The sequence below is a fragment of the Vespa mandarinia genome, chromosome 12 (assembly GCF_050613455.1).
Source record: "Vespa mandarinia isolate Hongniang chromosome 12, ASM5061345v1, whole genome shotgun sequence".
NCBI lineage: Eukaryota > Metazoa > Arthropoda > Insecta > Hymenoptera > Vespidae > Vespa > Vespa mandarinia.
Genome location: NC_140821.1, coordinates 4,540,001 through 4,566,205, shown reverse-complemented (window position 1 = coordinate 4,566,205; position 26,205 = coordinate 4,540,001). Strand labels below are relative to the sequence as shown.

Genomic DNA, 26,205 nt, shown 5'->3' with positions numbered 1-26,205 from the left:
TCTTATAAGATATATAAGTTATAGCGATTACTATAGTGGATATACAATTGATTACACAATTGTGTACGAGAGTACCTTTCAAAAATCATTTTTCACTTTTAATCTCTGATAAATACATTTAGTAATTTTATTTAGTAATTTGTATTTATTGTATAAAAAAAAAAGAAATAATTAAAAATGCCATATTGATAAATCATAAATAACATTTATTTGTCTTTATATAAAATTTATAAAGTTTTTAAAATTCTAATACTATTTTTGGTACAAAATTTATTTGATCAATATTTGATATATTAAGAAGGCACTTAAACTTTATAAAAAAAAGTACATACAAGGTTCACATATAATATATAATTTCATTAAATTGAGAAGAAATTTGTAAAATTTCTTTAACAGTATTCAATAAGATTCTTTTAAAAGAGTGATAAATTTGAATAGATTCATATAAAATATTTTATATTAGAAATTTCTTAAAATTTATGGACGGCAATATGATAAGTATCTATAATTATTAATAATTCTTTAAAAAGACTAAACATAAAAATATGGACGGCATATGAAAATACTCATCTAACATAAGTCATATTACTAATGGAAAACAATTTTACATAATATAAATCTGACAAGATCTTATATTTATCTCCTAAGCAATGGATTAATCGCTATTAGTAATGATAGAATTATAACCCAACTTGCTTGGATTGAAGATGCACCAGCTATACGGCATTTGAACATATCGTACCTGTGAATACATTTAATCTTATTTATAACTGTTTTATTCTTAAATTAAGTAAAAAAAATCATTCGAATTAAACTAATAAACTTAGTGGTATTAGTAATAGATAAATTATTTTAATATCAGAAATGTAATAAATTATTAATGCCGTTACCTTGTTTCTTCGTCATTGACAATATTACTAAACTCTGCCTCTACTAGCTGCCCATCATAATATGTAATATAGTCTTCAAAAGGGTATTCAAAGCCTTGTTTACATTCACATTTATATCCACCAGTTTCAAAACCTCTGCCAAGAATGGGTACACACTGTAATATGATCCATTAATAGAAACATATCTAAAGCACTTGTTTCGTATTATAAATAGGCCATTTAATTTCAGATAAATTAGATATACCAAAGAAACTTCCTATTATCTAACTGCATAATCAGATGTGTGCACACACACACACGCGCGCGCAGCATTAATTTATAATCATTTTTTCTTATAGCATAATATATAAACTTACATATGATGTTTTCTTATGACATTTATGTGTATCTTTAAATGCATTTGGACGGTAAAATTTATCATCACATTGATTAATATCCAATTGAAGTAAATCCATAGAAACGGCAACCACACCCCTGTAAATATTATTTTAATGTAATACTATTTTATTTAATCACACATAAAATATTTTATATTAATATTTTAAATGAAAACAAACTGACTTGAGATTACTTACTTAAATTCTAATTTTTCTCTTAGGCTATCCCAACCGAAGAATGGAGATGCATAAGTAATTAACCATTTTTTCACTTTACCATTGCAATCAAAGTATGGAACTGTCCAGTAACCATGATTCAGATTTGCTGCTCTATATGATTCATTCGGATTATTATTAAATAAACTAAATTGATTCATATGGAATTAGTTTATCAATAATACTTACCGATAATGATTTGGGTAGTGTTCATACTTTTTAAGATATTCACCTGTTTCATTATATCTAATTTTTATTTTCATGTAGAATTTCTCCAAATCATCAAAATTTGCTGCCCATCTTTGTTTCAAAAATTGAAAATAATTCTTTCTAGTGTAAACTTCATCTGTAAATATATATATATATATAAAAAATAGATATCATTCACATAATACAAGTAATAACAAAACGTAATTACATAACAATTTTAATGGCTTACCTGTGTCATTTAATCTAGCTAAGTCTTCGAGTTTAAACTTCCGTGTATTCAGTTCAGTTTTATAAGCAAACGGTGCAAAAAATGTTCTATTAGTAAATTTATTTCTATCCCAAAATGTTCCTGCAGACCAGATTTTGGTATCTCCAAGAATTAAAGCTAGTGTTTCACCTATCATTTGATCTTCCGTAAGAGGTTTATCGGCCACTCTTTTACCAGAATAAACTTCATGTGAATCAGATATTTGAAGAAATGCACTAATAAAATTAGCAAGTCGGGTCGCCATTTTTGCTTCATTTTCGAAAAACTCTTCTGCTCCATAACCTATATCACCATCCAAGACTAAATCTTGTGCCGAATACCTAATTACAATTAATAATATATCATTCATTGTTATATATCAATATATAATATTTTTTAAAAATTATAAATAAGAAATATACTTTTTACATGTTCTCGCATTTATATTAGAAATGAATTTTAAAGTTTGATCAATATTTATTTTCTCCGAGTTTAAATTGTCAGGGCCTGTTGTAAGGTTCCTATATTGATAATACTGCTCGAGGTATCTCTCTCTAATATAATACTTTGCCTTATACCATTGTACTGGCATTTTTTGAATCCCTGCAACAAAGCAAATAAAGACATGATTTCAACTCATCTAATTATATAAATTACACACTAATAACATACATCCTATTTTGCTACAATCAAATCCATTATAATATTGTTCTTGTGTTGCTCTTTCAATAATTTCTCCAAGATATGGTCGACGTACAACGGTTGGTAATCTATAACCTGGCTTGCATCTACATTGATATCCCCCTCTTCGAAATCCCCACCCATGCAATGGTTCACACTAAAAATAGATCATATTAATTTATTAATTAACAAGTTTACTTTTGTACAAATAAATAAATGCTATATAAAAGTATAGTCAACACAATACTATAATTTATAATTATACGGAAATAAATTACCTCTGTAGTTTCTATTTTACATCGCGTAGTATTTGCAAATCTATTTGGTCCATTATTTCCTTTACCTTTTGGACATTGATTTATATCTATTCTATCAAAATCCATTTCCAATACAGACACAGCAGTATATCTAAATTTATTATTTATTCATTAATTAAAGATAATAAGAATAATATAGCATTAGAATATTATGTAATATTAAAATAGGATTATAAAAAACTCACGTTGGATATTCAATATGCCTAAATCCTGTATGTCGTGGGTACACATCTGCAACTGGTACTACAGCAGCTACAAGCCAACGATTGGATCTTTCACAATCAAAGTAAGGTCTAGTCCATTTCACAGGTCCAGGATATTCATCAGCACCTATAAAAATATATACATAAAATATGATGTAATAATACACATTTTAATTTAATAGATATATTTTTTACCTGGAGGTCCATGGAATGTAAAAGTTTCATTAGTATTATTAGCATAACGAATTTCAACTTGATAAGTAGCTTTAGTATCGTGTCTTTTCTCTACATTATCAGGTAACCATTTTCTGTACCTAATATATAATTCAAAGAATTAATATAAGAATAATGTAATTTACATAATGAACAAGATAACTTTTTTCTCTAATATATTACTAAAATGTGTTATAAAAAATATTTACCATTCATTTATCCTATAGTAATCTGTTGTATAATCTTTGCTAAGAGTATCAGTAGGAAATGCACCAAGATCTTGTACAGTAAATGTATTACGAGTAGATATTCTTTCAAGATGTATAGGATCATTAAAATCATCAGCTCTGAATGTTCTTGGTGCAAACCTTGGCATTGTTTTATTAAAGAATCCTCTATAGGATGGAGAATATGACATATTTGGTGCAAAATAGATAGCAGAAGCATTTATATATGGATTAGCAGATACATCAGCAACCGTAGATAATATGTAATACATCATTCCTGGATCATAAGTATCATTAATAGCTGGTCTTATAAATCGAGATTGAAGTATATAACTCCAAAAGAAAGATCTGCTCAATGCCATATTATGTAAATGTAACAGAGCTGTTCTATTTGGAAATACTGGATTAATATTAATATCCTTTATATCTGGCAAATGCGAAACAGAATCCTCTGGTAAATATAGATCACCAAGATATTGTATAGGGCAGTTATCAGCATTAACTTTATCCATTTTGAATCGAATTTCATCAAATGAATCTCTCAATTGCCATTCATATTGACCAACAACGCCCAATAGAAGGCAAATGATCACTAACGTTAGACGAATATAAGAAATCATCTTTTAGATAATTTTAATTCTTCTATTTGATATAAATGCACTGTTTACACGTTAACTTCCATATTAAATAAAGCTTTTGTTTTGTGTAAATACTTTAAAGTTACTTTTTTGATTGATTTCACTTATATTTATGTGTTTAATTTACGCTCCGTTATTAATTATTATAAATACACCCAATACTAATAATGACGCTAAAACCATGGGCGTTTTCCAATTCCAAACACATAACGCATGGCATTTTTCAATGATACCAAACTAACAGAAAAAGAATTCTGTATTTACATTTCTTATAGGTGCGCTGATATCGCTTTTATCCACGCTCCCTAATGGTCAAATTTTTTATTATTTTTTCTCATTTTATGTTATATAAAAATCAAGGTTTTTTTCCTCTCAATTTAACTTAATATAATATATAAATAAAATCTACTGAGATAACTATACTATTTCATATCATTATTAGCCATATAATAAGTAATACAAATCAGCAACTTATATTAAATCTTTAAATATGGAAAAATATAAAAATTTAATATAAATTTGTTACAATTATTTACTTAATAATCAAAAAATAAAACTCTTTTTATTTATTGAAAAAGATTGAAAATCTTTTTAAGTTTTTATTCAAATTTGAATATCGCGCTCACCTTAATTACTGATCGCGTGATTTTAAGACCAATCAAAGAAATCTTCGATATAAAAGAAAAAATATAGTACATCGCATGCCTTGAAAAATTTATTTAAAAATTGATTATGCAATTGCAAAATTGTCAATGGTATTTATTACCGAAGACATCATTCGATAGTATAAGAAAATTCATTTCCTGTTGCTTACGATCAGTGTAATTGCGTATTTTTAAGAACGTGTAAAGATTTTACTATCTATTTTATTTCATTATACTTACGAATAGTACTTAATACTCTGAAAAAATTACTCTGTAAAAAAATGAATCGTATAAGAAAACTTGTTTCCAGTAAAGAAACTCGAGATTATTTCCTGAGGCAAGTAATATGCACTCTCATTCTTCTTATTTTATAATTAAATCGGTGGTTCTTTTTTGTTTTAGTACACATTTTTGGGGACCAATTGCAAATTGGGGTATTCCAATTGCTACTATTGCAGATATAAAAAAAGATCCAAAATTTATTAGTGGTAAAATGACTATCGGTTAGTATTATACATTCACATAATACATATTTTCATAGTATCGTATAGGTTATGTTTTCATATATAGAATATAAATATCACCTTTTGATATTATAACGAATAATGAAATAATACAATTAAATAAGTCAATTTATTAAACATTTTCTATAAGAATTACATGAAAAAATACAGATTTATAATATCTATTTTAGATATCTCTATTTTTTCTCTATCTTTTTAATAAAAAAGTTTCCTATTATTGTTATCATAATTATTGCTCTAATTCTTTATATTACCAGAAATCTTTATAATAATCTAAATATTTATAGTTAACTATTCACATAATTAACTATACAAATGTTTGTACAAAAAGATATTACTTACTAATAATTGTCTGATATAGTTCATAAGATATTTAATTTTACAGATATTTCATCTTTTTATGGTATTTTTTAATCACACTTTTATTGGTTTTCTATACTATTATCGTTTTATATTTAACATTATTTACTCTTAAAAATTTTATAGGGAGAATGATATTTCTTATAAATTTTTAGACTTTAATACTAATCTTTTTTAGCTTTATGTGTATATTCAGCAGCATTTATGAGATTTGCAATCAGAGTGCAGCCACGCAATATGCTACTTTTTGCTTGCCACTTTGTCAACGAAGGAGCACAAATTACTCAAGGTTGTAGATTTATAAAATATCATTATCTAGATAAAAAGCCAGAACAATAAAGAATAATGAATATCCCAACTGCCAAAGAAAACAATCGTTCAAAAAACTTACAGTTTAATATTTTAAAATATTATAGTATACTGATAGGTATTTGTTAATTTAAATATCTGTATATAAAAGGAATATTCTGTTATACCTAATAAATGTAGATAATTGATATAATGTGTTTCTTACGAACATGTATCATAATTATTATGTACAAACAAAAATAAAAATGTTTAATATTTTTATATTTTGCACATTAAGATAATTCTATCAACTATGATTGATCAATTGATAAAATAATTATATCGTTATTCATATAATCAAACAAACAATAATTTGATTTTATGGTTTAATTCATGTCAAAATCAATAATATTTATTTTTAAAACAAATTTCTATAACTGTCTTCATAATGGATAATTCACTTTTATATATGACCATTAAACTATACTATAAGAAGATAGTCATTTGTATAGAATATATTTATAAATATGTATGATTTTTTTCGAGTATCACAATCACAGTATTCGCACATCAATGTGTGCGCAGACTCACAATTACTTAAAAATTATAAGTAATGTTTTCAAAATTTATATGTGATGTTGTCTTTCTTGTCCTTATATTTATCTGTATTTCTTACCCTACAGATCATATTAACTTTGATAATTTTTTATATGTGGTACTATTTTAAAAGACAACGAGATTCTAGACTCATATAATTTTGTTTCATTGTTTTAATTCCGTATAACGATACGTGCCATAGTTCGTGTGAATATTTCTAAGTAAAGCATTGAAGCAATAGAAAAAGATCGCATTGTATTAGATATATTATCGTTAATTGTGTATCAGATTATGATTTCTATATATTTTGCAATATTCGATTTTCTTATATAACGAAGAAAAACTTTTACTAACATATCAATTAGTTTCAAAGATTTCATTATGATAAAACAATGATCAAGATTATTTTTCAAGAAATTCATGATCTTCACATAATTCAAGTTATCAAGATTGGTAAGATTATTAGTAAATTTATTATGCTTTTTATTAACTCCATTTATTGTAATTATGTTAACATTTATTTTTATGATTGTTTTCTTTTATTTGTCATTAATTTCACTATATTTAGAATATACGCTTGTGTCTGCGTGTGAATATGTAAAATTTGTCACCAAGTATGTTGCTCCATAGTTGAAATTTAGTTTGCAATGAAATATATCGTACCATTGTAAATGTCTCGATATTAAATATGATCTTTGTCTCCCTCCTCTATCATCGAACTGGTTCTCTGTTCAAACTATCTCACATTCTGTTTCTCATACACGTATATTCACTGCCCATGTATTTCACACAGTTAGATACGTTTGCTTGAAGTCCAGTTTCTTCTTTGAGCTACCTAGCCTAAAAAATCTGGATGCATAGGTAATTACTTATTCCTTTTCTTTGCCGTTATATTCGCAATACAGAAGTGACCACTGACTCAAGTTCAGGTTTACTATCTTGCTAGGGTATCCCATGTATCCCTCACTCATTAGAATGAAGTGTACCTTTGAAGATGAAATTCTCCCTTCAGTAGAGGGATCTAATCCTTTTATACCTTAATGCTTGACTGTGTTCTTTTACAGAACAGAAGTATACGGAATAACTAATATATTGTTAAAATTATACAAATATTTATTTTTTTTTCTTTATAAATTCTTATTTTTATATGATACATACAAAATTTTAATCTTTTCTTTACTTCAAAAGTAAAAATAACTTTTTCTTCAAAAGATATATATATATATATTTTATAAAGATATTTTATAAAGATTTAAAAAATAATTTTTCACTTATAATATATTTTATATTTAAATTAATTGATAATTGTAATTGATTTTTCATAAGTAAAAATTTTTACATTTAAAAAATTTTCTATAGAATATAAAAATATAGATATATATTAATAATATAAATAATATATATAAAATAATATAATATATATATAATTTATTGTGTGCATGTGTCTATATATATATACAAATATCAAAAATATCAAGATTATTGTTCGCTTGGCAAAACATCATATACATTAATTCATCATAAGTACATATAGAAAATTAAATTTCTTTTAAAAAACAATTCTATTAACTGATTTAGCATCATGTGAAAAATATTATTGCTTGTTAACTGTTATTAATATTTTACTAATATTATTAACTGTTATTAATATTTTATTAATATTTTACACAGTATAACTTTTTATCCAATAATAATTTATAATAAATGAAAATAAACGATAATTAGTTAATATTAATGTGATTACGTAAGATATATAAAAACGAAAATGTTATCATTCGTGAAAACAGTGATACTTATTGCGTTCTCATAGAAAATAGAAAAAACAAAGCTATAACTTAATACGACATAACATTTAGGTGGCCTTTATTATGATAATAGATACGTTCGTCTTATAGTCCAACGACCCCCTATAGGTGCAGCTTCCCGAGCATACGAATATTCTTCTAGCGACGAAGGGGCATTATTGTCGCAATACGGGATTCACCCCTGTTTATCCGTAAAAAAAGGAGAATTTCTCATAGCCAAACAAGTTTCCAAGTCGAGGAGACAAACTTGCTGGGGGTCCATCCTGTAAATGTCCGTTCATGTCTGCTCGAAAGATCCTGAGAAAATCTTTCTTGTGCCCGGTCTTTCCCGCCTGTATTCGAGAATCTCGATACACTAACGTGGGAAACGAGGGTGCGAATGATCATTAAGCTGCATCGCCACCGATCATATTTCTCGCCAAGACGTATATTTTTATTGTGTTAAGAAAAGAAAAAGAAAAAAAAAATATATATATATATGTATATCTATACGAGTTTTTTACATCTCGACGTTCGACGAGCAATATGCAAAATAATATCGCGTCGTGTGAACAAATACCTTGAATATGGTACTACAAAATGTCTACCTAAAAGGAAAAAAAAAAATATACATATATATATATATTTTTTTTTTCAACTTAATTTTAATAAACTCATTATTATATTTTATTCTATGAAATTGTCTCATATTTATCCATGTCTTTTTTTTATAACTTTCGAATATAAGCTAAAAAAAAAAGGATTAAGAAATTTCTTTAACTACAATAGATAACAGATTATTAATTACACTAGATAAGAGATTATTAAATAGCATGAAGGATATTAAATTTGCGATTAAAAAAAATGTAAAAGTTTCAAAAACGATATTATTAATATCAAAATGGAAATTTTATCGATAACTGAGGATGTATTTAAATTGATCGAAAGTTTTGATTCATTTCGATAATTTGTTATACGTACGTGAACGTAATTAGTGTGACAATTTCTCATCGAATGTCAACATTTTATTCATTTTTGATTTCGCTAAGATAATCTTTTATTTTTTTTATTCGTCGCTTGGATACTTCTACTAATTTAAAAAAAATCACAAAAGGTTCAGCCATTTAAAAGAAAAAGAAAAAGTAAAAGAAAAAAAGAAAAAAAGAAAGAAAAGAAGGAAAAGAAAGAAAAGAAAAAGAAAAAGAAAAAACAAGCTAGAAAAGATCGAAGAAACAAGATTTTTCAAATCGTAGGTATGTACACGACCACTTAAATTTCAACCTCAAATAACAATAACGCGAGGGTCAGGCAAAAAGTGCATTGTCTACACGTCGCTGGGAGACAGACATACAGACAGACATACAGACATATAGGCAGACAGACAGACAGACAAGCAACACAGTGTGCAAGAGAGAAAAGGGGAAACAGAAAAGAAGAAGGAACGATGAGGTATAGAAGGAGTGGGGAAAGGAAAGAGAGAGAAAGAAAGAACGAACAAGAGAAAGACGGAGAAAGAGAAAGAGAAAGAGAGAAAGAGAGAGAGAGAGAGAGAGAGAGAGAGATATGAAGGGAGAGAGACGAATAGAACAGACAGAGTGGGTGGATAAGCGAGAGCGAGTAAGCGACTAAATTAGCGAGCGAATTAGCGAACGAGTAAACGGATGGACGTGTAGGTGGAGATGAACGACGAAACGAACGAGTAAAAAAGAGAAAGCTAGATAGATATATAGATAGATAGATAGATAGATAGGTATATAGACGAAAAGAAAGAAAGGAAGACGATGATATATGTTAAGGTTTCTTAAAAAAAAAAGGAACAATTTTTGTCTTGAAAAACCTTCGATAGTTTCTAGGGTGGTTTGCTGCTTCCGGCAGAACGACCAATACGATTTGGAAGATAAAAATAATCGACAGGAAAGTAGAAAAGCTCCGAGGGAACAGGTTTCTGCGAGCGAACGAACGAACGAACGAACGAACGAACGAACGAAACGAACGAACGAGCGTGCGAGCACTCCCGTCCGTCTCTTTCCCTCCTCTTCATCCACGGTGAGACGCGAGTGCACGACTCGACCAGACGGACGGCCTACGGTTGCTTTCAGGTACGTGCCTTGACCCTTGTGCCCTGTTCTTAACTCCTTAGAATTATAAACGCGAGATAGATCGCGACGAAAAATTGCGAACGTCATATAGCCAATATAATTTTGATAAAGTAATAAAACGTTTTTTATCGGGAAAAAGAAAAGAAGAAGGGAAAAAAAAAATATTATCTTTCTTTATTCATTACGTATATTTCTCTCGATAATGAACTTACCAAGAAAATATATTGTAGATTCGATAAGTGAATTGTTTTAACTCTTCTTAGAAATTGTTTCCTTTTATAATACATTCGATGAAACTTCTTTCTTTCTTTCTTTCTTTTTTTTTTTTTTAATCTTTGACCTCGCACGAAGTTCGTTAAACGTTTGTTAATTTCGAACGAAAGATCTATAGAATTAATCTATTAGATGGGGAATAACTTTTTTTTCTTTGCAGTAGACAAGAAGTTATCGTTCGTTAAACGATAAATTTTTAATTTATATCGTTTTTGAATTGATTTTTTTTTGAATTGAGTTTTGTAATTTCTAATTATAGTAATAATTATTTAATATTTTTTTCGTCTTCTTTTTTATTTTCTTTTCTTTTTTTTATTTGCGCTAAGCGTTCTTTCGTATCGCACTTAGAGGCGGTTGTGTTCACCGGGGCTTGTTCAAGGAATGCGCAACATGTGGCAGGCAACATGCTATTTTGTACATACGCCCGATGCAGCGTTCAAAGAGTTACGCGTAATGTCGTTTGCAAGATGTTGCATGACAAAAATCGACGCCATTCGAATACAGGTTATATCAAACCTTCGATATATACATTTGATTATATTTTAATTTCCTTTTCTTTCTTTTCTTCTTTTGTACCACCTTTATAGTACAATATTTTAGTAAAATATTTTTATAAAATCGTTTAATCATAATTATTAATCAAAAATTAGAAGAAATTTAAAGAGAAAATAATGAAATATTACAAGAATTGCAAACGAAATTGCAAGTTGAAAGAAATAATTCGATCGTTTATAAAGGAAAAAGAAAAAAAAAAAAAAAAAAAAAAAAAAGAAAAAATAAAGAAGAAAAGAAAAATTGATTTCGATCGATTTTTTATCTTTTAATTAAAGACAAAAAATAATGTGATAGAATTTTCTTATAAAAACGTAGGAACGATGTATGTAGGTCAAGTAGCCGAAACTGGACGAAGGTTAGCTTCGAACCCTTCTTCGCATATGGAAAGAACCTAACATCCAGTATTTATCAATGACATCGATCTTTTACCTTAATGTAAAAGTTAATTTTAATTCAAGGACATTTTCATTTTTTCATTGAACTTTTTAATAACTATTCATCGATTGTGAAATAACAGGTTATAAATAACAAAAGAATTTTGCAAACGTTCTGACATTATATCTAATATTATTCGCGATAATAAAGTTGTTTCGAAAGTTTCATCGAATATTTCTTTAGACTACATAATAGATATTAATATAGATATATATATATATATATATATATATATATATATGTATATTTCGAATCATTTTTAAATACTAGAACAGAATAATCTTTTCAATAGAAAAAAAAGTACATATACATGCAACATACATATATACATACATTGATGCGCATAAAATATTAGTCACTGCATACGTACGTGCACTCTCAGATTGCGTAACTAACTAGCTAGAATTCATTTTCTGGGATACTAACGAAAATAAATCCAGCACGAATATCAATTTTCATTTTTATTTTTTATCTTTCAATATATATATATATAATATATAATATATAATATATAATATATAATATATATAATATATAATATATATATATATGTTATCAACTTATAATTCAAGAACAGACAAGTTAATTTTTTTTCGTTTTTCAATTGATATAATTTCTAAATGATATTTCAATTTGAATATATATATATATATTAAAAAGATAAAATTGTAAGATATTCTTCAAATCTATACATATATATAACATATATATGTACATATATACATAAAACAGCGAGCGTCATTTTCTGTTAAAACCGCGAAGCCCCTCGGCGGTAGACGCGTGTATAACCTCTTCCGCTTAAAGGTCCCGGCTACGGGCCTGGGCCAACGATGCATGCCTCCTCTCTCATATACTGCACGGTCGTCGAACGAGTCCAAACGCACCTTAACGTAGCCCACGAGAGAAAACCGTTCGCGCGATCGTACTACGCGTGTCTCCTTTGACCTTGCTCCGGCTGCAGTTTCGTCGAAAGTAGATTTTGCCCTTCGAACGTGTGCCCCGTTCGTTCCTTGAACCGCGGGGGAGCTTACCTCATTGTCTTATTTTCACCTGCCACATTTTCGAAAAGGCAGTATGCGTTGTATTAGGTTAACGCGCTTATTCAAAACACACACATACACGCACGAAAAGAGAATTCATATTAAACGACGACGATTTATGAGCTAGACGTAACCACAAAGAATATTTTATACTTTTTAGATACGACGAACGAAGATTCACCGACGAATTCTTTTCTTTTTTTTTTTTTTTTTTTTTCTTTTTTCCTTTTTTTTTCCCTTAACCGTTCGTAATATGAATCTCTTTCAACGTTGAATATTAATTATGCCTTCGCAAATCATTTTGTGTAGCATTGATGATGAATATATATTTTTCATTTTACGAGATAACAAGGCGAGAGAATTTTATAGCTTGCCTTTTTTTCCCCCCTACATACGTAAATACGTACATATATCACGTCGAAGACACGATCTTTCGCGATTCGCGCGAAAAGGGTCAACGTGCTCACCGAAGTATTATCGACGAAGCAAATCGTCTCGCGGAATACATTACGAAATGCAAACTAAAGTATCTGTCTACTATGTACGTTAAGAATATCTATTTACTGTCCGATCGTGTCCAATTTGTAAACTTTTCATATATACTTATAAGATGATATGAATATTTAATCTTTCTTTTGATCGTAACAATTTTTTGTCGGTGATAAATGTTATTAGAAAAAAAAAAGAAAGAAAAAAAAAAGAAGAAAAGTTAGGTTAAGATAAGCATATTGGAAAGATTTAACTTGATATCTTAACGCTGTAAACGTTAACGATATGCTTTGTGAATATTTAGTTGAAAAAAATGTTGGAAATGGTTGGAGCACGATCGATATTTAATATGTAGGGATCGTAAAAAGGTAGCGACGGCCCTGGCCTCTAAGGCGGGGCTCGTCTGTGCCGCGAAGAGAGAGGTAAGAGGTTGAATCGGATTGGATTGGGGCGCAACTCGCAAGCAACCGAGCAAGCAAGCAAGCAAACTGGTTTGGTTTTGTGGGGCTTGCACCACTGCATCGCTCCATCGGCGAGGCAGTCCAATTTATGCATTACGGCTATGTAGGCACTACACGATATCAAAACTCTCTGCGCCCGGGCCTTACAACTCCATTTACCATCTCCGTTACAATATTATCAGAATTTCGCAAGTGCCTACAAGAACTAAATTTGCTGTAACCAACGTCCACATTTGGGTACATACCATCATCCACTTTGTGTTTAGTCGGTTACTACACGCACGTTCGTTCATTCGCGCGGTGAAACAAAGGAGTCCAAGTGTGTTAAACGATATAATATATATATTTCGTGAAACGCGTCGCGATTGTGGTGTTTGATAATTATGAATTTCATACCTCGCAAAAGATCGTGACTGTTTTTGTGTTCGTCTGTTTCTCTAATTTGGTGCTTCGCTTCACGCATTTTGCAAAATTTAGTTATTGTGAAGAGTTTCAATCCCGTCAACAGGTACACATCATTTTAATTGTATGATTTTAATTTTTTTTTCCATAATATTATTTATTCCCTTATCGGCAGCTTCAAACGAACAGAGTGCAATTGCCAAGAGCTGTGCTCACGTATTTGCTTTTTTTTTTGTCTATATGTGGCGCTTTCGTCTCTCCGTGAGGTTATATAGTGCTGGAGTGCATCGTTCGATCCTCGCCTTGTGATGCTGTCTTTTTCTTTTTTTTTTATCTCTGCTCGCCCGCGTTCGCGAGTCGTAGCAGCAGAGAGAGAGAGAAAGAGAGAGAGAGAGAGAAAGAAAAAGAGAAGGAAAGAGAGAGAGAGAGAAAGAGAAAGACGACCGTGGCAAATTCCTATCTCGTAATTATCGTTTTTCGAAGGGAGAACATTTAATAGTTCCTTCAAATGATGATTATTTATCAAAAGTATAACTTTGTGTAACAATTTATAATGCAATAATATATGCCTATATGTTTATATTTCAATATCTATCTCCTTGAAAATAATTTTTCTTTCAAATTTACATAATTGCAGACTTATATAAATTATATTCGTAGATTTCATCATAAAAAAAAAATCATTAGTAATTTTTAGAATTTTTCTCTATCCATCTCTTCGATCTTTGTTTTGACCTTAAATATTGTTAAACAATACGCGAATTGCACACTTTCATTCCATTTTCTGTACTTGATCAAATAGAAACAGAACCATGAACGTATTTGTATTCATCTTAAATTTTTTAATGATTTCAATTTGTTATCAAATGAAAAATAAACGAGTTATATATATATATATTTTTTCATTTTTCTGAAAAAAGAACTTGGTGCATTTGCAAGCAGATAAGTCGTGTTAATAATTGAAAAGTATCGTTTCAATTCTAACTCATTAATAGAAGGAAAAAGAAATAAATGAATGATAATATAATACTGCTTCTGCATTTTGATATTTTAATGTTATAATAAAAAATAATCGATAAAAAAAAGAGAGAGATAGAGAGAGAAAAGTTATATATAAGAAATTAATTCGTCATTGATTTTAATAACATTATTGTTGCATGCTATTAACAATTTTCAACATGAATAATTTACGCGCCGTATTAAAATTTCGATCGAAATTGTAAAATGAAATTAGACAGTTCTTTATGTGATCACACACGGCTTTGAAAGCGAGTAACGTCTTCTCCGACTACCCGTCACCCATGGTTCGTTATTTCGCGAGCGTACGGCTCAACTTTTTCTCTTCTCACGGTTTTCGCACGGGCCAATCAGAATTTACGAGTGCGCCCGAAAGAAAATGGCCAACCTCATGTCGCTGGGTTCGAGCGTATCTTTGCGCGTCGTTTTGTGAACCCCGTAGTCCGCAATCACGTTGACGTCTGTCGCCATTTCCTCGCTCAGGGGAACCATTCGTTTATTTTCTAAGGTAAATCGTAAAACTTTTCGATAACGAGAAAGCACGATTTTTACATTCCATTATATTATTGTAAGAAATTAAAAAAGTGCAATAGAAAAAAATTCTTGTGTTCCGAGACGAACGAAGTAAGTGTTATCGGGTGTGCAAAAGTGTATCGCATTCACCGAGATGTGTGGATGCAGCTCCATTGCCGGCCGGCGAATGCCTATGAAAAATTATAATCGTTTCATTTTGTGCGCGCTTATCTTTCCTAGTGATAGTGAGGATCTTAGAAATGAATTGACCGCATTGATTGGAATTTATTTATTAAATTGGTCATATTTTTCATGCTATTTTTTTTTTACAATTAATGATTCGGTAATTCCTATGTGAATTGTGAATCTTTCGATGGAAAATTCATAAAATCAAATTGAATTTTTTCCATTAACGAAGTTATAACCGCCATTGTAATATATCACCCTTTGAAACCTTATCTAACGATCTATATGTTAGCGCGGGAAAATTCTGTGTATCTCTAGTTCATCGATCCGCGTTTCGGTGTTGTATGGATTTTTTATTTTTTATGTTATTGTTTTTTCGTCTTACTTTTTATTCCTTTTTCATACACATGTAAGTGTATATATATATATTTTTTTTATTATTTTTTACATATTATGACTATTTGAATATACATGGAGTGCATTATGAGAAAAAATTGTTTATTTTCTATTTAAAGAATTGTATGTTACAGTATATAGATATAAAAAAAAATATAATAATGATATTATTATCACGAAGATATTCGATGGTTTTGTTTCATTCTGTTATATTTATATCTTTATTTCTAGCAATATATTAGAATAACAATGATTAATGAATTTATGAAAAATCTTTGTTTTAAATTTATTGATAGTATTCTTATATTGTATAAATAATAATAATATTATGAAGTTTTTAAAAGAAAGTCAGCACAGGTGTTAGTACTAATATTTACAAGCTTTTATTACATATACAGTGTGTGTTTCCATTAAATTTAATAGTTTCTGTCAATAAATTGAAATATTTGTTTGAAAGTTTATGGATAGAAATGCTTATATTATTAGAAATTAAAAATATTCTTTTTTATAATTTTAGTTATATTCTCATATTCTTTTATTTTGTAAATATTATCCGCTTGTGATTATTTCGTTTGTGAATTTTATGTATTGATTTTTGTACAATTTTTTTTTTTAATTTGAAAATATTTGGTTTGTAGCTATGGCCGAAGGAAATGGGGAAATAAAAATGGAAGAGAAGCAGTCGAAGGAGGAAATGGAATATACAGAACGGACAGAAGATTATACAAAACTAATCCAATATGGACTAGATGAAAAAGTGGCTGCCAAACTCGATGAAATTTACAAGACAGGAAAACTGGCACATGTGGATTTGGATGAAAGGGCATTGGATGCATTGAAGGAATTTCCAGTTGAAGGAGCTTTAAATGTACTCACACAATTCCTTGAATCGAATTTAGAACATGTGTCTAACAAATCAGCATTTCTTTGTGGCGTAATGAAAACATATAGGCAAAAAAGTCGTGCTGGTCAAGGTACTGGTACAAGTACAACATCTAAGGCACCTGATGAGGATAAAATCAAGGTAAATTAATTCTTTCCTTATTGAAAATGACTATTATTACTTAACAAAATACTACATGAATTAAGAATTTTAGATGAACATAGCATATGTTTATATTTTCATAGTAACTAATGTTCTTTAATCTGATGTATATTTATTCGTATTTTTTTTTCTATATTAATTTGATATAACTTAAATAAGAAATCAATATAATATTAATAATTTGCATAATAAAAAAAAGTATTAGATATTACACTCTGTGGACAAAATTCAGCCATAACGTTAATAAAAGAAAATTGCAATAGAATTATATTTTTCATTAATTGATATTATAATTATAGATGATACTTGAAAGAACTGGTTATCCATTGGATGTAACAACAGGACAAAGAAAATATGGCGGACCGCCACCAAATTGGGAGGGCCCGACTCCAGGAACTGGTTGTGAAGTAAGTTTTTCTCTTGACTTTAACATAAAAGTTTTAATTATAGATAAAATATCTTTGCATTGATTTTTATTATAAATAAAATTTAAATATTGCACTATTTATTTGTGATATAATAATTTATATTTATTTCTATAAAGGTGTTTTGTGGTAAAATCCCAAAAGATATGTATGAAGATGAATTAATACCATTGTTCGAAAAATGTGGGAAAATTTGGGATTTGAGACTGATGATGGATCCTATGTCAGGTTGCAACAGGGGATACGCATTTATCACTTTCACTAACAGGGATGCTGCTCAATTGGCTGTCCGTGAGGTATGTTTATATTTTTTCCTTATTATCCTTATCTATTGTGTAGGTACATGTTCGTAATGTGTACAAATTGGTTATTTTTTTTTTTTTTGCTCCAGTCAATACCATGCCGCTATGGATATTGGATTTTTTGTTCCTTTCTTATTTACAACATTTTTAGAAATGTTACAAAATTGTTATTGCTACCAAATCACGTGTTCTTTCGAAATGTTTATGAATTTGTTGTTGTATGAATCATATTAGTAGCTTTTATTTAATTCTGAAAAATGTTTATATATATTGTGTGCATCATATGTATGCATCATATATATATTTATTCTTTTTTCCTTTTTTCTTTTTCTCTTTTTTTTTAAATATATATATATATATTTATTTTATTATATATATATATATATATATATATATATATATATATAATAATTCATTATATCACATCAAATTTGAATGCTTTATTACATATTCTTTCCTTTTTATTTCTATTATTTATTTAGTTATATTAAAAGTAATCATATTTAATGAATAAAACATTAAAGAGGTGTTGACGCGTTATTACTAATACACATGTAGCTTTTATATAGTTATTTAAATCACTAAACATTTCGAACGACTATTATCATATCCCTATGTGGCTTGTTCTGTGTTCTTCATACCTCTTAATTTTCCTTGTAGTGGTATATTCAAACATGTGATTTAACATAATCTAAAATTTTAACTTCTTTTTTGTTAGGAACAATCCACATATCTGTTTCTTATGTATATGTCCCTGACCATTTATTCATCTTTAAGTATACAATTATTTCCAACTTATCCCAACATACAAATAACACTGAAAAATGTATATTAATTATATCCTACGGATAAGTTTCTTTTTCCAGCTCTCCTCTTTGCTCAGTGGGCAAAATTGGGAGTGGAGAACCTTCCTGAAAATGAAAATGAACAAAAAAAAAAACTGTGTCTTTTGAAGTCTAATTGGTTAGGGGTATATTTACTAATTGGTCAAAACTCATTGGACAGTGACAATTTTTGTAACAAAATTTAAAAAAAAATTGGTAGGCTTAAAATTTGTTTACAGGAGCACATGAACGCCGGTTTCCTATATTGTGAAGACTCGAGCGACAAAGCGCATGCCACTTTCTCGCTTTCATGGATCTACGCCATGTTAATTTCTTTACTAAATTGCACATTTTGAAATTCTTCCCAAATTCTACCATTTGTCGTAATTACTTAACCACTCAAATTGTATCATTGGAACAAAATTAGGCATGTGTCTGTTTTCTTCATCCCACAGCTCGATAATCACGAAATAAAACCCGGCAAGAATCTGAAAGTAAACATTAGCGTTCCTAATCTACGACTTTTCGTGGGGAACATACCAAAGTCAAAAGGCAAAGAGGAGATCCTGGAGGAATTTGGTAAATTAACAGGTAAAGTGAAATTCGAGGAGTGTGTACCTACCTACCTACCTATACCTACCTGTCTACCTGTATTGTAACTTAAGAGTGGTAGCTTTTAAGTAGTGGTTGTAGATGGTATGGAACTTATGGAGCATCCAAACGATCATGCGACTGTGTGATCTACAAAACCTGCGGCACCTTCAGATCTGGTCAGTCTCCTTGCCTCTCGGTTTATTAGTGAACAGTAACACCTCTCTGGTCCAAGTCTTCTTTCCTCGCATATTTAGGTTGAGTTATGAGTTATCTGCTTCCTACTATACACGCGGAACCTTACTATCCATCTGCCACCTCATTCCCACTTTCTGCATCTGGTTACTTCATCGAACTTATATAGTGCTTCTTTGCCTTCTCTTTGGGAAGGTTCAAAAAGAGGCGAGGAAATGGAAAGAGAAAATGTGGAAGCTATACATTAGATTAAGAATTTCTTTGAATCGACGAAAAAAAATGCTGTGCTGTGTTATTGCAATTCGCAATATGCAAATGTGATTCATGACTAAGCCTCAAGCATGGGGGTATGGGAGACCTGCGTGGACCGCTGGGGCGTTTGACTCGCTAACAAACGGACAGGCACTCCCACCCACCCTGTATAATATCAATCCTCAAATTTATTTCCATCCCGTAGTCCCATAAAATTTTCATTAGTCCTCTGTACAATCTCCCTGAAGGTCGCTTCATGAAATCCCACATTCAGACAGCCAATAAGCAGGTGAAATTATAAAAGGCAAGCTTAATTGGCACTCTCCTTCCACATTATTCTTACAGCTGAATGATTATGAGATTCGGAAAGGGAAAAAGATTGGTGTTACCGTATCTTATAACAATCACCGCTTGTTTGTGGGAAATATTCCAAAGAATCGAGACCGAGATGACTTGTTCGAAGAGTTTACAAAGCACGCACGTAAGTTGACAATTGTCCTTAAATCAGCAAGCAGTAACCAAATGAAGTTCTGTGGGAGAGATGAAGGGACAAATATTTATATATTAATGATTGGCTGTCTTGATCCAGTTCGTAGCAGAGGTGCCAGGTGGGTCAAGTCTAGCCCTCTTGCATTACTATATAATTACAAAATTGAACAAATCGGTATTTTTAATACTAAATTTTTATTCGATTTTGAAAGGTTTATATACTTTTCAGTGTGGTAATGCTGGTAAAAAAATCTACCTTCATAACACTTACCTAAATTTATTTTTAAGCTAAATGTGAACTCTTCAAGTATGAAATTAATAATTTCTTTATTGGTATATCGTTCATTTCTTATATACATTGTAAATATGGATAAAATATTTGAGAAAAAAATTTTTAATACAAAATGTCCCACAACCAAGGGAATAAGACAACTTTATATTTTTGAAGCTGTTCAAAATTATTCTAAAAATAATAGGAATACGTCGTATAATAATTACAAAATATTGATTTCTTTTTTAAAGCAACAAACAAATATTATTTATAACTAGCTAAACACATGACTATGCTTTTGGTTGTGTTTTTTTTTTCTTTCTTTCTTTTCTTTTCTTTTTATCTGTCATATCTATCTTTTTTTATCACTCATAACATTCATGAATGTCGCTTAAAAATATTAGCAATTTTTAAATATAAAAATATAGATTTCGTGTTTTCATAAAAGTCCAATTCATTGAAGTCATATTTCCTGAATCCAGTATGTGTTTAATAAAAAGAGCCCATATATAGATAATTAATCCTACTAAAGATGATGTTCATATTGTTTTATCTTTTCTGGGAAAATTTAAGTACAGTTTAGGGATTTAATTGGTTTTGGGACATATGTGATATTGTTTTGTCAAAGTATGGCGTATGGTTCACAGATCTAGTTAAATGATAATACAGTCATCGTATCCTACATAATATCCACAGTACACTTATAAAATAATTTAACAATATTTCGCATAGGAGCACAATTGCATATCGTGGATTATTATATTTATTTCCTTAACGCAGAGTTGTTGGTTTCAAGTTGAAGTTTGTATGAATGGTTTACATTTTTTTTCTTTTTTTTTTTTCCTTAATTTTTCCTTTTTTTTTTTTTTTTAAGATGAGTAATTGATGAAGCATAATTTTAATTCGTGATTATATTCTACGTGTGCGTGTGTGTGTGTCGGTGTGCGTATGTGTGTGAGTATGTGCGAGAGTATGTATCTTGCATGAAATCTCAGAATCTGGACACAGAGAGGAGATCTAAAAAAATAATATATGAAAGGAAAGGGCCGAACATAATATAATGAGGCATAGGAATGAATCTATCAATTAGTTTCTTTTTAAGTATTTTATATAATAAAATAATGGATGCAAGGCATCTGTGAATTTATCTTTATTATAAAATCTTATATAAGATATTATCTTTTAATTATCTTCATTGATCTTACTTTGACGCTTATTTAATTGATGCTTGGAGTATTTTATAAACATTCATATCAGATATTCAATGAAAATTTTAAGGATTATGCTTAAATATAATACAAAACTATTTGTGTAAGGTGCCTTGTTATCCAAATAATAGTAAAGCTTTTAAACTGAGAGGAAGGAGAAGTGAGCCATCTTGCAGAAATGGTTACACTAATTAATTTAACTTTCATACAAGTGTAATTTCTATTTAACAATTCATTTGAGTAAAGGAAGACTTAGTAAAACTACTATCATGGATAGCTGTATTTTGTTCTCACCTTGGTAATACATAGTTTATTTTGAAGAATTTAAATTGAATCAGGATTTCTTTGAAAGACTAATACCTTGCTTTTATATAAGTTAGTATAAATATTTTTGTATTTCTGCTATAATCTATGTATATTCATAGTGAGAATTATTCAACATTTGTTAGCGATAAGATTGTTGATTTTTATTTAATAATATTGCCACATTGTGTAAAACATGTGGGATATATGGGAAGGACTTTAATTCCAGCGTGGTAGACATTTTGAGTATTTAATTCAATCAGTGCGGTGCATGAAAATTCTAATAGCATGAAAAGACATTTTTGTACTTAATGATACATTCAAAATATTTAACCTGCATTATCAGTCATGGGTTCTTAAAATTTGTGTATTGAATTAAATATGACAAGTTATTGATGAAAAATTTGGGGTGTTTTCGACGTAGTGGTAAAATTCTACAGAATATTCTGAAAGGTTATATATGGAGCTTGCAATCTTTCCTTTTGTAGTTAATTGAACAACATCTTTTGCAGTTTAGTGTGCTATTTTTCAACCCACAATTTTATGGCTTTGTGTTTGTGTTATAAAGCAATATGAGTTTAGTATAGTAAAATGATGAAAAGATTAACTTTCTAATATTTTTAGGCTTTATCTGTGAAAAATAGTTTATAATACAATAATTGAACTAGTAGTCAAATTCAAGATATATACAGTTATGAAAACAGTATCTTAACCATCTCTTTTGCTCGTATTCATGTTTAGGCAAGTTATTTCGCATGAGTACTTTAACTTTCCACAAAGTTAATTGTCTGTAATAAATCTTGAGCTCTTTTTCTTACATTCTGAAGATTCAAATCGTGAACCAAAAGCACAAATTATTCTGTTTTTAAAATAAAAGAAATAATATAAATATTAGTTCAAGTGAAGTCTAATAAAATAGTTATTGTAGGTCATATTAATGTTATGTTACTAAATTATGTGGAAATCAATATGGTATAAGAACTAAATAGTAATGATAATCATGTCTTCATTTTCATGCACAATATACAGTCAATGGCTTTTTATAAATATCTACGATTATTCTGACAATTTTTATACAGAGTACACACTTAAGATTTTTTGTATATTTTGATATGGGACATTTACTTTATATAATAATTTTTTGATGATTTAGAAAGAAGGTTTTTCTTATATAATTCGGTTAGTAAAGTAAATTTAATTCTTATTTTATTTTCCATTAAATCCCAAATATTAATAATGATAATCATCTGCTAACATAAATATTAATAATATTGTTATACTATTCTCTTGCCTCATACATTAATAATAAATATGTATTTCTATGATTGTGAAAATATGTCGTTTTATAAGTTAATGTCAATTCTAATTTATAGCTAAAGGTAATGATGTAGCAGGAATTACATGATAAAAATTTTTTTATTTAGTTTAAAGTATGATACAATATAAAGTATATTTTCATAGGTGTTATGTTTTACATAGCTTTCTAGTGTAGAGTTTTAAAGATAATGTGGTAACTTAGTTAAATTTGTTGAATTTTTCAGTTGATATTTGATATTGTTACATTGTAACAATTAAGTTCTCTAATTACGTTTATTCTAGATCAAATAATTCTAAACTTGTCTAAAATTGACTTTTTTTTTATATAGAAATAAAATTCCTTGTATTTATATGACGTTTAATGCAATTTTAAAATTATGTTGCTTTTTATATAATTACGTCTTTTATTATATTCAAAAATATAATAAAATTTTCGGCCTATTCCTTGTATTTTGGTACAGTTTCTATTTTTCGTTTGAGTAGTTTTATTTGTTTCGTTATATTTCTCTTTTTTCCCTTTTTTATTTTTTTTTACTTTTTTTTTATTTTTTTTTTATTTTTTTATTTTTTTTTATTTTTTTTTTATTTTTTTTTATTTTTTTTTATTTTTTTATATGAACCTTATATACGTTTTGTATGATTTCTCACCATACAGCGGGCCTGACCGAGGTGATTATCTACAGTTCACCAGATGACAAAAAGAAGAACAGAGGTTTCTGCTTTCTAGAATATGAATCTCATAAAGCAGCCTCATTAGCTAAACGAAGACTAAGCACTGGTCGCATCAAGGTCTGGGGCTGTGATATCATAGTTGATTGGGCTGATCCACAGGAAGAGCCTGATGAATTAACAATGTCCAAAGTATGTAAAATATTGTAGTAACATTAAAAGATATTTTTGATCTTGTTATTTTATAGTTTCTGTTTGCGATTTTTTAAACAACTTGTGAACTGAAATGATGTATATGTATAATTATTTTCCAGGTTCGAGTGTTATATGTAAAAAATTTAACGCAAGATTGTTCAGAAGAAAAGTTAAAAGAATGTTTCGAGCAATATGGAAAAATTGAAAGAGTTAAGAAAATTAAGGACTACGCTTTTGTGCATTTTGAAGACAGGGATAATGCTGTAAAGGTAATATTCATTTTTCTGTTAACATTATTGGTATATAAGATAAAAATGAAAAATAATTACATCACGTTCTAGGCAATGAACGAGTTAAATGGTATAGAAATTGGTGGTTCGCGTATAGAAATTTCACTAGCTAAGCCTCCATCTGATAAAAAGAAGAAAGAAGAGATTCTTCGAGCAAGGGAAAGAAGAATGATGCAATCATTGCAAAGTCGTGGCGGGTAAGATATTATTTCTTTATTTTGTATTATACTCTAATATTTATTTTATTCCAGTAAAAAGTATTTTATATGATTATTAAAGCAGATATAACATTATTATTATTATTTATTGTTTCTATTTATTCTATTTATTCTATTTATTCTTTATAGAGGGTCTCCATCCCATCCAGGCATGATGGGAGGCCCAATGCCAGTTCGTGGTCCTGGACAAGGTCCTAGAGGCACTGGTGCAGGTATGCGTGGACAAATGGGACGAGGCGATTATGGTAAGTACTATTTGCTATCAATGATTATTTATTTATTAATTTCAAGAATTTCTGTGTTAATCTATTCACTATTAACGTGTAAAATACACAAGAGTATTTCTGCAAAACTTAAATATCCTCATTACCGTTTAACATATATGTATGTTATCAAAATAATTACACAATCTTTAATATTTTACAAAAATGTTTTGATAAAATTCTATGCAACAAGCTTAAATTGCAATAATTGTTTTATTATGTTTGCAAAGCACTGAAAAAAGAATTGTTGTATCAAGTGTGTGAATATTATTTATACTAAGTTTGATATAACAAATGAAAATTTTTTTATCAATAACATCATCCGAATTAAATAGTTTTTTCTCATAATAATTATATACATATAGATCATTATATAAAACTTTGATAAAGAACTCAAGAAAATAATTTTATAAAATTTTTACATGTGTGTTAAATGTTATAACATTTTTTATTTCAGAAAGAATAATACAAATTTATACCAATATTTTTGATATGATATATTTAATTGAAATATCCCGCATGCTTTTGGGGATTTTTCACTATCTCACTACAGACCTTTGGCTTTACACGCATGATAGGCTCTTTCCTATGCGTGAAAGACAAATATTTATTCAACATTTCTAATATTAAGTTATTTATACATATATATATTTCCTCGACCACAACTTTTTCCTTTTCCTATTATTTCCAATAGTATTTATTCTGCAGTAAATGTATTGAAAAATGTATGGTTGATTGCTTTCGATACTTTAAGTAAATTAAAAATTTCAAAATTTTAATACATGCAGCAAATTAACAAGAAAAATTAGTGTAATTAGTCCCATTGTAATTTCATATTATACCAATGAAATAACTTCCAAATTGAAATATATTTCCATTTAATAAGGTTGTAGTGAGAAAGTGCTCAGATAATGTAATTAGTTTATGTCATTCAAATTTATTTTATTGTAATGTTATCATTATCAATTATAATGATTTAGTCTGAGCCTATCTATTTTTATGATTATATTATTATTACTTCTCTATTTGATTTAAAAAAAAATGTTTACTTAAATTATACAATGCT

The 26,205-nt window shown here is 28.7% G+C and overlaps 3 protein-coding genes and 2 long non-coding RNA genes across 20 annotated transcripts in view; 3 read left to right on the top strand and 2 right to left on the bottom strand.

The window, feature by feature from the left end:
- Positions 1-363: 363 nt before the first annotated feature.
- On the bottom strand, positions 364-4,478 carry LOC118449458 (uncharacterized). The gene is made up of 12 exons (XM_035883993.2): positions 3,564-4,478; positions 3,337-3,455; positions 3,124-3,268; positions 2,900-3,029; positions 2,613-2,778; positions 2,363-2,543; positions 1,923-2,281; positions 1,673-1,829; positions 1,466-1,597; positions 1,247-1,364; positions 891-1,045; positions 364-742 (listed from the first exon to the last, which is right to left on the bottom strand). Exons 1-12 carry the CDS (start codon positions 4,199-4,201, stop codon positions 637-639), a joined length of 2,406 nt encoding a protein of 801 aa, XP_035739886.2. The 5' UTR covers positions 4,202-4,478; the 3' UTR covers positions 364-636.
- Positions 4,479-4,906: 428 nt separating this feature from the next.
- Positions 4,907-6,317, top strand: Mpc1 (mitochondrial pyruvate carrier). Its single transcript, XM_035884010.2, has 3 exons — positions 4,907-5,200; positions 5,266-5,366; positions 5,926-6,317. The coding sequence occupies exons 1-3, from the start codon at positions 5,145-5,147 to the stop codon at positions 6,084-6,086; spliced, it is 318 nt and encodes a 105-aa protein (XP_035739903.1). The 5' UTR covers positions 4,907-5,144; the 3' UTR covers positions 6,087-6,317.
- A 2,016-nt stretch (positions 6,318-8,333) lies between these two features.
- On the bottom strand, positions 8,334-14,302 carry LOC118449460 (uncharacterized). 4 transcript variants are annotated; one of them, XR_014982833.1, is made up of 2 exons: positions 14,165-14,259; positions 8,334-8,792 (listed from the first exon to the last, which is right to left on the bottom strand). It is a non-coding gene; the product is annotated as an uncharacterized LOC118449460 (long non-coding RNA). The 4 variants fall into 4 exon arrangements; XR_004840412.2 differs by having other exon boundaries at positions 8,335-8,769; positions 14,165-14,286; XR_014982834.1 differs by lacking the exon at positions 8,334-8,792 and adding an exon at positions 8,800-9,024 and having other exon boundaries at positions 14,165-14,270.
- Positions 10,330-26,205, top strand: part of Syp (synaptotagmin binding cytoplasmic RNA interacting protein) — a 25,987-nt gene continuing 10,111 nt past the window's right edge. For 7 of the 13 annotated variants that reach the window (XM_085660687.1, XM_085660685.1, XM_085660684.1 and 4 more), the window contains exons 1-9: positions 14,134-14,276; positions 16,921-17,306; positions 17,627-17,734; positions 17,872-18,048; positions 20,262-20,397; positions 24,160-24,365; positions 24,488-24,637; positions 24,710-24,855; positions 25,006-25,121. In XM_085660687.1, the coding sequence (XP_085516813.1) occupies positions 16,923-17,306; positions 17,627-17,734; positions 17,872-18,048; positions 20,262-20,397; positions 24,160-24,365; positions 24,488-24,637; positions 24,710-24,855; positions 25,006-25,121 (1,423 nt within the window). In that variant the 5' untranslated portion in view covers positions 14,134-14,276; positions 16,921-16,922. Of the gene's footprint in view, positions 10,516-13,778; positions 14,006-14,133; positions 14,277-15,541; positions 15,812-16,275; positions 16,296-16,920; positions 17,307-17,626; positions 17,735-17,871; positions 18,049-19,333; positions 19,470-20,261; positions 20,398-24,159; positions 24,366-24,487; positions 24,638-24,709; positions 24,856-25,005; positions 25,122-26,205 lie in introns of those variants that run through there. The other 6 variants (XM_085660681.1, XM_085660682.1, XM_035883994.2 and 3 more) reach the window with 6 other exon arrangements.
- On the top strand, positions 11,148-11,957 carry LOC146872649 (uncharacterized). The gene is made up of 2 exons (XR_014982835.1): positions 11,148-11,292; positions 11,674-11,957. It is a non-coding gene; the product is annotated as an uncharacterized LOC146872649 (long non-coding RNA).